At 41.0% G+C, this 11,163-nt stretch overlaps 1 protein-coding gene across 3 annotated transcripts in view; it reads right to left on the bottom strand.

Annotated features, from left to right (window-relative positions):
• The window catches only part of LOC128369162 (zinc finger protein 521-like), a 93,604-nt gene extending 82,875 nt beyond the window's left edge, over positions 1-10,729 (bottom strand). For 2 of the 3 annotated variants that reach the window (XM_053330154.1, XM_053330153.1), the window contains exons 1-2: positions 9,889-9,993; positions 2,708-2,764 (exon numbers count right to left, since the gene is read on the bottom strand). In XM_053330154.1, coding sequence (XP_053186129.1) covers positions 2,708-2,764; positions 9,889-9,928 — 97 coding nt within the window. In that variant the 5' untranslated portion in view covers positions 9,929-9,993. Of the gene's footprint in view, positions 1-2,707; positions 2,765-9,888; positions 9,994-10,594 lie in introns of those variants that run through there. The other variant, XM_053330155.1, reaches the window with a different exon arrangement.
• Between the last annotated feature and the right edge of the window lie 434 nt (positions 10,730-11,163).

An 11,163-nucleotide genomic window follows, 5' to 3' on the forward strand; every position in this document is an offset into this window, starting at 1 on the left:
TTAAATTTTAAAGTAGATTAATTGAGGTGTTTGTCAAAAGCCATTTATTTGAAACGCTGAACAAACAACAAGCACCAAGTAATGTGGAGACCGAAAATGTTTCTCCCCGTGTTATATGTTACAAATAAACATGCAGTATATTTATAAATGTATGATGCATGCTGGGATAAAGATAAGAGTACCACAGAGTGAGAAAAAGGTTCTAAACAATTATAGAAATATGAACAAACAATGAAGACAACACATAGAGTACTACACAAAGGAAGAAGCACATATAATCACAGGTATACAGACAGCATCATCCACCATTAAAATCTGCACCAAAAAATATCAGCATACAACGAAGAATGGAAATCAAAGCAGTTGAATGAGAAACAACGTTTGAACATGCCAAATGCTCTCTTTCTCTTTCTCACCCTGTCTCACTCATTCTCTCACAGGGAGTGATAATATTGAATGGAGCACCTTGCTATGCCATTAGTGCAGTAAAACATGAAAGGAAATGAATAATAGAGAATATGATTTTCTGAAGTGGTGGAGTGAAAGAATCCTTTCCTCTTCCTGCTGTAGTGAGCCTTGCAGTACATTGATCTGTGGGCAGCCTGAACCCCAGCCAGAGCCAGTGTCTCAGACACCGCGCTACTACTCCACACTACGGCACCTTGCCACCCAGACACCCCCTTCAGAACTCGATAACACTTCTATTTGCCTCAGTCCACTCCACTTTGACAGAGCTGACACCCTCTTCCTATAAACAGCCTGAATCTGACATAGCCAAGAGCAAAAAAAGAAAGAAGGAAGAAATAAAAGGATGTATATATAAGAGAGAAGAAAAAGCACGGAGCATGTGGTTATAATTACACACAGGCAGCGCAGTGGTAAAGCCAAGCTGCAGATCTTAAGCCTGCTCGACACTCTCTGGGTAAAAAAGCGCACTGCCTCATTAAATCTCAGATATCACACTGTTCTTGCCCTTCTATACTATGCATAATACTGTCTATCTTTTAGAGGGCCTCTTTTGTTAGCATTTCTCCATTGCCTTTGCTACATATCAAACATGAATGAGAAACAGGATGCAGGGTCTGCAGAACACTTGCAGAGTCACAGAAGAGCGCGACTGGGGGTCTTCTTATGAGGTAGATCTTGACACTACATCTGATTAAGCCCTAAGCTTGTCAGGAGTCTAATGGCTACCATGTCCATCAAAGTGGCAGATGCATGAAAAGCCGGTGAGCTTTTCTACTGCTTTTCAATTTGATGTTAAAAAGCTTGTTTGGGCAGCAGTTTAACCATGTCTATGAACAGCTGTTACAATAAAGACCTCAGACACACAGACAGTGGGGAAACGCTTAAAAAGTTGGTGGCAAATAGCAAAAGAAATCTCACGACATCGTAAAAGTTTACTGCCACAAACAACTCTTTTCTCATTGACCATTCGTCAAGCTATTTCCTGAGAGGGGGTTAAAAAATAAATCAGTCAGACAAAGTCAAATGAGGAAAGTGAGAAATTAATTTGTGTGCCCTCCTGATTTCTCCACAGGCAGACATCGATCATGTGGCGGCTGTCTCCCCTCACTCTGGAGAAAGAGGTGGTGGAGGGATGGGGAGAGGGAGATCCGTGTGTCTGAGGGGGTCGTTGTAATCAGGCACACTCATTAGCTCTGCTTTGGCTCTGGATGACAGGAGGTCTCCGAGGCGAGTCTGCCTCTTATGCCCAGTCCTTCATCCCTTGAGCTGGGGTTAGAGGGGCTAAGGAGGCTGTTTCTTTTCACAGAACCACCCACCAATATCTATCAATTTACATTAGCAAAGCGGCAGATAGATACTGCTCCACTTTTTCCAGGGATGGATGACAATGTAAATAAAATGTTATATTTGTGATCTTTTATACTTTTATCATTTTAAACACACAGAGGGATGATGGGTAACGTAAAAGATCAGAAACTACACTTTCTTTGCAGTAAGCCTTTCTGCTGTTCAAACCTATATCTAAAAACCTAAAGAGCTAATAACACTGCAGTCATAATAGTACTTAGAAAAGCCAGAATGTGTTATAATGGTTCATGCAGTGTCTGTATTTTGCACAGGGGCACTCAGAAAGCTATGGGTAAATGCTGGACTAATGTGGCAGCCTAGGAGTACCCAGGGTCCCCAGCCTGCTGGGCAAAACCATCCATATCGGGTTTAAAATAACCACGCCTGAGACTTAACCTTTACTAGAGACAAATGAAATGAAAATATACAGTGTGGTGCATCAGGAGCAGGCTTCATTCATAGGGGGCTTTCTGCTACCCTGACCTGAATTACCGCTCTGTTCCTGGAGGGCCACTGTGAATGGCACACGTGGAGACAGGACACATTCATCTGGGTAGCTCTATTCTACATCATACAGAGGGTTGGGAAACAAAGAGTCTAAAAAAAACAGCAGGAACACACAGAGACACAAGGACAGCTATAAGCACACCTGCATGTATGCATGCACACAATTACACAAACAAAGAGAAAGAGCAACACTGTACGGCCCACTGTACACATTCAGCCATGCAGTTTATAGTATGAAAACCTCAAAAACAGTAAACACAAGTCATTCTGAACCCAACTAAGATTTTACAGACACACAATCACACACATACACAGACACATGTACGTAGACACATGCGATACACTTTTCCAGCCGAAAATGATGAAATATGAAATGGAGCATTACCGCTTGGAATGGCAGTCCGCCCAGGACTGTGCTGGTCCTCTGTCACATTGTCTTCTACTGCCAGAAAAAGAGAGAGGGGGAAAAACGAGGGAAAGAAACAGTTAACAGCTAAAAACAAGTTAGACACATTGAGATTTCCTTCTTTTTTATTATTTACTACTGAGATTTTCTGTATGGAAACTCCAAGAGATTTCAACAGCTTTCGACAGCTCAACCTGTGGTTTGGGAATCCACGCAAGCCTTTCATATGTATGAGGTTTGGCAACAAGGCAAACAGCCACCCACGTAAATAACATATTGGACTGGGTAATGACGTGATGAATTATGAACGTCTCCCATGAAACGTCCCCCCAACGTCAACAGTGACCAAGTGAAAAACACCTTGATGACTGCATTAGTAAAAAGGTTGTTTAGTAGCTAGGTTAACTAAATAAGAAGATTTGTAGACTCCAGTATAAATATGGACCTTTCTTAAAACTGACAAAACTTAAAAAGCCATGAAGAAACCTGTGTTTATATAATGTTTTATATTCACACTATCTGCTATAACTGCCAAAGCAGCTGCAAAGTGCTTTTGCTGTTTGACAGAGAGGCTGACAAAATAGTGACGGCTTGATCGGCACTCAGATCTGTTCATTAGGCGCATGGCAACTAAACCACTTTTGACTTTTTGACAACAGCAATGGCCTTGAAAAACATGACTTCTGTTTAGTAAAAGGTAGGAACCTTTTACATTGGAGCCTTTTTGGAACTGGTGAGAGTTCCTTGTAGCGTGTCAAGTACAAGAAATGAAATGGATTTTAACAGCGGGAAGAGAACAAAAGAGTCTCCCACCTGTTCCATGTAAAATGAGGGTCTCACTGAGGACTTCTTACGCCTCTGCGTTCCACCCCTGCAGTTGAAATGCATTCTCCATTATGTCTTTTCTTTCTAGCCTTTCATTTTCCTGGGCAAAGAGGAAGGGGAGTCTGACAGGACCTCCCAGTAGGGGAGTGTGGCAGTGACTGCCAAAGCAGAAACTGGCGCACTTTTAAAATCGCACAAAATATCCTGTACTTTGCATAATTAAGGCAGGATCCTATGGTGGCAGAAGCCTTTCCCTCAGGGGAGCACGAGTCAGTGTCAAGCAGGGTGTCAAACCTCAGTGAAAAATGAAGAGGAAAGTGTCGAGCTGTTTCTTGTGAAGCCGACAAACGACAGAGCAACTATGTTTCGCTGTCAGGCCTTGTCCAGTCATAACTGAATTCTCAAGGAATTCTCATGAGAGGTTTTTATTTAAAATATTTGTAAAGACATGCCAATATTCCTTAAAATACATAAAAGGATATCTTTGATTGGAAATATTTCCCTTAGTAACCATTTTAAGTGATTTACACAGAAAATATGCTAAACAAATGGGCATGGGTCTGGCAATTAATTAATGAAATCAATTAAAAGTGATGGAACAGACATTGTTGGACACCATAGAGATACGTCCCTCAGAGCCACCGAAGAAGACTGTATCAGACAACACAGAAACCTTGTCCTGTTAAAGGAGGCCTTAGTGACTGACACCCTGAGAGTTTAATGAGTTTCTCTAGCACTGTTGAGCGCCTTGCATCTAGGATCATTTAAATGGGCTAGGGATGGGGGGTCCTAATAAATCCCCCATGGTTCTATCAGAGATTGGTGGTGGGAGCTGGAGTTTTTGTTTTGATTACTGTCCCTGTTGGTGGAATGAGGGAGTTCAGGCAGAAAATTCTATTTTACAATGCCATAAGTACTTAAACATTACGGCAGTTTGCAATGATTTGTCACCACTGTGAACTTATTAAAAGTTTTGTCATTTAAAGTAAACAACTTCCATCAGAGTGCAAATTCTTTTCTCATTTGCACCTGTCTTGTAGATAATTAATAGCTAGCTAGGAGCGATCATAGAGGGTAAGCTGCCAGTAAGGGCAAACTCCTGTGATGTTTCATAATAGCTGGACATTTGATCAAAAATCAGAGCACAGTAAAAATACAAATAGCTCGACAGTTTTAATTAATATGCTCTAAAGCTCATGATCATCTCATAATGACTATAACTTCAGCAGAATACAACTCAGTCCACAGTGTTGTTAATACATCACTGCTATCAGTTAATTAATGTTTGACAAGGTACAGTGTATCACTCAGCCGGTGACAAACTGTAATCACACTGCTAGCTTTTGTTGATACAATACCAAACACACATGGGACCATTTCAGCACTGCTCCTTTGATTTTCAAAACGCGGAGCAGAAAAACATAATCCCACAACAAGTGGTACAGCATTAATGGCCACTAATTAACACACTGGCCACACACAAAAATGAACGCAGAGTAACTGTCATTATATTATGAGTGACAATCCCCGAGACAGAATATTTCCTTTTTAGGGATGAATTAATTTTCCCTAGATAGGCGAGCAAAACTGGAGACTAAATCAAGATACAAAGTAAAAACACAAACACACAAAAAATACAAAACAAAATTTTTGAAAAACAGATTGATCACCACATTCACGGACCATAAGACATCACACCCGTGTAAAACTAATGATTTAACAGACATGAATAAGCAGAACATGACAAACTCTCAGCAGCTTAGAGCTTTTCTAATCCATCAAATGAATTCCTGCTGTGTAACTGAACTGAGTGAAGAGTGTGTGTGTGTGTATGCACGCAAACATGTGCGCATAAATACTGTACATGTTTTGCGCTTTTACGTGCAGATTGCCATGCATTTGTGTGTGTGTGCTTGTGTGTGTATGGGTATCTCATAGCACTTCTCAGGAATAAAAAAAGCCCTGAGTGTGTTCCTGGATATGCGTGACTCATCTGCTTGGTTACAACCAGCTTGGACGATACAGTGCTGAACACAATGGCTGTGTAATCCGCCCTGACTGACCGGGAAGGAGACGCTCGCCACAGGGACTACAACTCAATTTAGCTCAGGTCAAGAGGTCAACCCTCCTCAATTAGGGCTTGGAAGGGAGGGAGGAGGACACACACTGCACATGAATAACTTTCTTAATGAGCATTATTTGAACTGGTGATTAGTGTCATAAATAATTTGCAATAGAGGAGCATGTTAATCATGTTGCATAATATTTGTAATCCCTCATATATTTGCCATGTACTGTAAGCAAATCATATGAGCACTTTTTCTAAAAAAAAAAAATTAAGTGCATTAGTCGCACTAAAAAAAAAATCATGAATCAATAATCCCATTATGCAATCATCGTAAATTTAGCTTCCAAAAATATTAATACTACTCATACAGACTTACGAGACAGATGCAAATAAGCATAGCAACGTATCATTTCAACTGCAGCAGTGGTGGAAATCAATCATTGTCTCTAAATCAGAGCTCTTTCTCCATGTGGCAGACAATCCATGACAACAAGAGAGACACATGCCATGGAATAAGAAGAGATATCGGCCAGCTCCCGCGACACCCAGTCCAACACTCTGAGCCGCATGTCAAGAGCAGTGACAGCCGTGCTAATGGGATTTTTCCACGGCTCCATCATAATTTCCTTAATGATAATACTAACCATATTTTTGTGTCACATTAGAAAAGTGTTAATGGGTGTTATGCCACAGATCATTAATTGTGAACAGACTGGAATACTGCAGCTTCCCCTAAACTAAGAATGACGCAACTGCTAATAGACATTTTAACAGGAGAGAAGAAATCAAAAGGAATATTTTATATTTCTGCACTTTTAATTGTGCAAATTTAAAAAAGCCTTTATTATATCACACAAAATAAATATAGTACCTATTCAAAATATAAAGCTTTTTTTCTGTTTAAAAGTGCCATCACACTTTTTGTAAGTAAACAGGCCAAAGCTTATGAGGAGTGAAAGGGGGAGTGGTTTCTGCACCTCTAGGTGTAACAGAAATGCCATCAAAAAAGAGTGACAAAGCATCTTAATAATATCTGATGTCCTTTCCATAAAGAAAAAAATAAAAATTATGACAAGTGTGGATTTCTAAAAAATACAGATATATTTTAGTTTTCCTTATAGATTAAATTTCAATTGGAGTTGTACTCCCAGTAACCAGACATGAAGGTAAATAAAAGTGTTTCTCAAGCCTACTTTGTTTTTGTCTGAGAAGAAGAATTTTCACTTAAAACAGACTATTATGCTGGCGTTATTTTTAATGGGCTCTTCACAGATTTCATAAATCAACCTCTTCGGTGGGGTTGAGATTTAACGTGTAAAATAATATTTCCTTTCATATATAGCCAAGTAAAACTCCAGAGTTCACTCATGTGGCGACAAATTTCAGCTCCTTGAAAACATCAAATATTTAAGGTGTACATGACACAGCGCTGATTTCATGACAACCACCATACTTAAAGTAAATGACGCAGAAAATATATTTATATATGCATATGACAGACCTGGAAACTTCCTCCTCAGCCAATAAACACATCAGTACCGAGATGGGAGAGTGTCATTTGTGCTCCAAATGAAAATATCAACCCGGCCTCACATTATTCAGGAAGTGCTGTAGGACAGGCAACGTGGCAGTCATCACACGCTACATGCAGGATTTGGAGTGAGATCCTCCTTTCCTCGCTGCTCACCGCTGACTGAGGCAACGTGCTGACCCAAAGCCTCTGCACATCAAAACAAAATTACAATGTGCCTACAGTTGAGAAATGTAGAAGGCTCAGGATTGAGTAAATGTCAGTGGCTAGGGTGAAGTGTTTGCATATAAGCGAATGATGTATGGTCTCGCCCTGTGCCATTTATTCCCCCAAGCAATAACATAGCCGGATCTGTCTCCCTGACTTAATTGAAACGGGACTTGTAATGTTGCCCTTTTCCTCGATGGGACCAAAAACATAACCTCTGACTCCCACAAGCAGCCAATACTGAGAAAGTGGGTGTGTGCGTTGGGGTACACAAGGGGGAAAAAAAGAGTGCCAACTGTCACAGCATTATTTTCTCATCTCCTGTACATTCCATGTCCATTCTAGTCCCTCAAATGCCGCACGATGCCCGTTCTGCCTTCCCTCCATGTTCCATCGGCACCTCTGTTTATTTTCCCTTCCGCAGAACAAAGTGTTCTTTCTGCGCAAAAAAAGCCCCGTCCGCACTGACCACTGCCTCAAGTCAGCAGAAGACAACCTATAAAAGTGAAACCTGAACTCTGCAACCGCACTCTGTTTGCGAAAACATACAGTGCATGAAGACAGGCTCACACACACACACACACACACACACACACACACACACACATGCAAGCACATGCAAGCACATGAAGACACGTGTAAAAGCATGGTGTCACACCTTAAGGGATAACACTTTTGTGTTCAAAAATATTTTTATGTAAAAGTTCACAGTGTAAATGACAATTCTTGTCTTCTACAAACCATAGTGAAGAATGCAGAGTTAAGCAACAATTTTTTTTTAAAATGACAAGGAAACTTATTGTGGACATCTGTATAAGTGTAGCTCTGTCCCAGAGGAAAGAGATAGACAAAGAACAATAAATAACATCTGCCTGGCCTTCCTTGGGTCTGCTCCAAAACAGGGAAATATCTATGACGTATCTGCATTTCTGCTCCGCTCGAGCAGTCGGAATGAAGACATAAAAGTCGGGATCTTTTGAGTACTACATTTTTCCCATTTAAATTTTAGTGACAATAACAAAACAAACAATGTCATCACTCTGACTTCGTTTGCATACTGATTTTCTCACTCTCTGTCCCTTACACTCGCACGCATAGTTATACACAAATCTTAACAGATGTTCTTTTGAATGCACACACACACACACACACAACACACACACACACACTTGTAGCATGTACGCGTGCTGGCAGGAGACAATTATATATAAGTGATGTGTCTTTTGAGAATAGCAAATGTCACAGCAACTAACAAAAAAAACAGTCAATGCCAATCTGGTCTGAGAAAATAGGAAATCTATGTATAGAGCTGTTTACTGTGAATAGAACAGTGCAGATCTGGAAATAGAATGTGACAATTTTAAGATGTGCATGCACTCACATTTCCACCCTCTCCTGGGTATTGATTTAAAATGGTGGCTGCATGAATGTACTACCGCAGACCATGTAATCTTCCTTTGAGATGAAGACTTCCGAGAACGAAAGGGGAGAGAGAAAGGGGTCCACAGACCACAAGCTGGGAATGTGAAATTGTGGGCAATTATTTGCTGAGCAAAATACAATGCCTGCCAGATGAACTGGAGCTCAACCTCCAAAACCCAGCAGCTCCCCCACCAAAATGCTACAGAGAAAAGTGGTGTGTGAATATGAAAGTGTGTGTATATGTGTGTGTGAGTGAGAATGTGTGTATGCATGTTACTCTGTCTCTATTTCTCTCTCCCTCCCCCCCTTTCACCCTCTCACACACATGTAGGCCTACACTCAGACACAAATGTGTGATCAAATTACCACCAGTCCAACTGTTTTTTAAAAAAGAAGAAAAAAGTAACAAAAAATTGGGGAAAAAACAACAAAATCGTGTTAAATATTACCTATGCACATATCCTGACATGATGTGCAGAGATTTTAAAATATCAAAAAAAAGTTTAGCATATTTTCAAGATGTGAGCAGTCTGGCAGCTAAATCCAGATGTTTACAACTTTTTAATGAACATATCCAATTAGCACTCAACACTAAGGCCACATCTATGTCCTCATTTTAATTGAAGTACAAACACGTATAGCTACTGTATATATCCTACACACACACCAAACGCCCTCCCTTACCCCAACATATAAAATGTTTCCTCCTTAGTTTCTCAGACTGGAGGTGGGGAGAGGGGGGTGGGGGTTGTCACGTGACTCTGCACCCCATTCCATCAAACGGCTCAAGTTCCGACCAGGAGCGTCTTTAACACATCCAGATGTTTACCAGCGTCGCGCTGCACTGTTGCTCTTTAAATTATCCATGCCCTACCTATCATCACAATATTGTCTGAAGTGAAGCCGACCACTATTTCCCCGATGCCAAGTGCGTCCATGCAGTCGATTTCATGCGCAACACAACAGGAAGAACACTCCGAAATGCGTATAAAGGGGAGACCGTTATAATTTCAGTGAGCGATAAGTTCAGTTCATGCTCGTCTACACTTTGTCATCACCTTAAAATAAAATGTTTGAGAGCCACTAAAACATAGGCTTATCACTTACCTTTCAGAGATCTTGGCTTAGCTTGCTTGCGGCGCGACATCCTATAGAAAAAGGCTGAAGTTGCTCAGTTTCTGACTGATAATTTGTGTAAGACGGGATAGTCTAAAGGTAGATTCTCTCTAAATGTCACTGGCCGAAATCGCGGCTGCCCTTCTAGCATTACAGAAAGATGCAACTTAGCCCTTGCCGTGCGGTCTAAAACACGAGTTTGCTGTTATTTTGTGATGAGTAGGTGGATGTTATAAAATCCAATTAGCCCGATCGGTATATAGGCGACTCTATTTAGTTGAGCTGGGTATCGGGAAAAGTGTGAGAATATAGTAATCCCGTCATGCGCTTCCATTCTCCGGGAAAACACACACGCGTGCAGGCATGATCGTTCGTTTAGTAATAAAAGCGGAATATTTGCTTCTCGTCTCTCATCTCAAATGCATCCGCGTGAGAAAGACATCAGCAAAACGCCTCCTGTGAGAGTGCAAAAAAAAATGCAACAAAACCAAAAAAAAGGGAGGAAAAAATGATAATTACACTTTTCACTTCATATCCACCTAACAGCATCAAAACTATTATAGACTCTTCCTTTTCTCACTCCAGTCAGCTAATCATGAATTAGGTTCGGAATCTGATCTAAGTCTACGTCTAAATTGCTCTTAAAAAGAGGATGAAGAAGCAGAGAGAAGATGGAAGCTCCCTCCTCATCACAAACCTGCAAGGTCTTGGACTGCGCTGTCGCTCCGGTAGTCCACATAATAATGGAAAATGGAAGCAAGGCCCCCAAAGCCATCAGGATGGCTCCAGAGGGGGCCCCTACCCCGCAGGGACTCGCTCTGTACGTAATCACTGAGGAAATCATTGTCAGCCTGCCTGCACTCACACACAGACAGAGAGGCATGATTAAAATCCTAGGGATCATGGCAAGATGCGGATTGCTGGATCTGCTGGTCCCCGGATCCGGAGTCGAACTCTAAACCCAAAGTCGGCTTGCTCACCCTGGCGTCTCCTCTGCCTCAGCTCGCCGTCGGCCACTCTCCGTCTACGGCAGACGGACTGGTCCCCCTTCTGGTAGAAATGGTTAAGCAGAAAGACATTTAGTGTGGCTGTTGACATACATGACATGTTTTGGCAGAATCGTATTTTTGGATAAACATTTTCTTTAAGGATGTTTTTTTTTTTTTTTTTTTAATTCACTATGAATTAGATTTTTATCATTTGAATAACATAGAGAAATGTGTCTTTTCTCAGATTTAAAATGACATTTGTATTATTTCAGATTTG

This window comes from Scomber japonicus, chromosome 12 (genome assembly GCF_027409825.1).
Source record: "Scomber japonicus isolate fScoJap1 chromosome 12, fScoJap1.pri, whole genome shotgun sequence".
In the NCBI taxonomy this organism is placed as follows: domain Eukaryota; kingdom Metazoa; phylum Chordata; class Actinopteri; order Scombriformes; family Scombridae; genus Scomber; species Scomber japonicus.